We start from the raw sequence: 1,563 nt of genomic DNA, 5'->3' as shown, positions 1-1,563 counted from the left end.
GGGTGTAACACGTAATTACCTGCCCAAATGCTGATTTTGTCTCACCATTCTTAGATAAATGTAGTTGTGTGGGAGATAAATTACTTTTTACCAACCCATTATTAGGGTAAATTGGGATTACCGAGTGGGAGACAAAAATTACTCTCCCATTTTGAGACAAAATTACTCCTGATTTTTTACAGTGTACGCTCGAGATATCCGCCAAACGTTCGCTCGGGCGATACAGCCGCCAACCAAAAGCATACAATTCATTTTAGATCGGGTGGTACAGCAAATAAGTTTTATTGCTGGTACAGCAAATAAGTTTTATTGCTGGTACAGCAAATAAGTTTTCTGGTACAAAAAATAGTTTTGTTGACAGCAAATAATTTTGCTGACATGGAAAAAAATTTTGCTGACAAAGCAAATAAATTTGCTGACACAGCAATTAATTTTGCTACCACACCAAATATTTTGCCGATGCAGCAAATATTTTGCTGATACAGCAAATAATTTGCTGATACTAGGTAGTGCAACAGATGGGCGGAGACGAACCACTTGTTTGGGACCACTGATCTGACATTTACCTTGTCCCTCTCTTTTTTAAATAGAGACTTTTATAAAAGCTTATATAAAATCTTATATAGGGTTTAAAATGTTTAATATTTAATATTTGCTTAATACCAGTTTTAGTAGGTGTTGTACACTCTGCATACATGGCCATGTACACACTATTTGCTGCATACATGATCATGTGCGCAGTATTTGCTGCATGCATGTAGGTATTCATGTAAGGCTCTTTGAATTTTTCCCGGAGGGCTCGTCAAATTAACGACTTATTCCCGATTTTTCCCGGCACTACAAAATTCCCGGCTAATTCCCGATTTCCCGGTGAGTGGACACCCTGCATCTCTCCAATGCCGAACGCTCCGGGAGTCCGCCTTGGCCAAGTGGATAGCGCGCCGGAGTTCTGTGCGGCGAGCTCTACTCGCACGGTGCTCAAACTATTCACCTTACTTAAGAGTGCGAGAGAGGGAAAGCAGGAGACTTACCTACAAGACAGGCTGGCAAGAACATGGTAAGTATGTCCGTGAAACACGTGAGAGCAACGATGTCTACACGAAAGTCCGTGATGAGATCCACAGTAGCTTTAAACGGTAGCAGTAACACGGTGCAAGTCCACTGGGCGACGAGGCTTGCCAGTAGTCCGCGCAAGTACCGAGCACTGGACACCAGGCCCGCGTGGATTTCTGTACAGCTTCATATCAATGTCAAGAGGGTACTCCAGGGCTCGACTAGAACGGAAGGGAAATAACAAAAATCGTCGGGCTGGTCGGACGAAGAGAGGAGTGGGGTACTGCCCCCATCCTGCCCCGCTCCTCCCCCCACGCCCAACGATTTTTGTTGTACTCATTCCGGTCTAACCGAGCCCTTGGGTTTCCCTCTAACTTATTGGAATTTCCAGAAGATTCACTATTAATCACTACTAGAAATTCCCAAGGGATTTAATTCTTAGTTCTTGCATCGTAAAACGGCTGTTAAAAGGAGGCTAAAGTCCCCCCCGGGTAAAAATGGTTTGTATAC

General features: G+C 43.7%; 1 protein-coding gene across 4 annotated transcripts in view; it reads right to left on the bottom strand.

The window, feature by feature from the left end:
- Positions 1 to 1,563, bottom strand: part of LOC113213365 (uncharacterized) — a 117,360-nt gene that overhangs the window by 29,565 nt on the left and 86,232 nt on the right. For 3 of the 4 annotated variants that reach the window (XM_052265483.1, XM_052265486.1, XM_052265484.1), the window contains exon 7: positions 1,032 to 1,237. The exons of the other annotated variant lie outside the window; for it this stretch is intronic. In XM_052265483.1, coding sequence (XP_052121443.1) covers positions 1,032 to 1,237 — 206 coding nt within the window. The remainder of the gene's footprint in view (positions 1 to 1,031; positions 1,238 to 1,563) is intronic. 4 annotated transcript variants of the gene reach the window in all.

The sequence above is a fragment of the Frankliniella occidentalis genome, unplaced genomic scaffold (genome assembly GCF_000697945.3).
Source record: "Frankliniella occidentalis isolate FOCC.00 unplaced genomic scaffold, Focc_3.1 Scaffold27, whole genome shotgun sequence".
NCBI lineage: Eukaryota > Metazoa > Arthropoda > Insecta > Thysanoptera > Thripidae > Frankliniella > Frankliniella occidentalis.
This window is presented reverse-complemented; position numbering and strand designations above follow the sequence as displayed.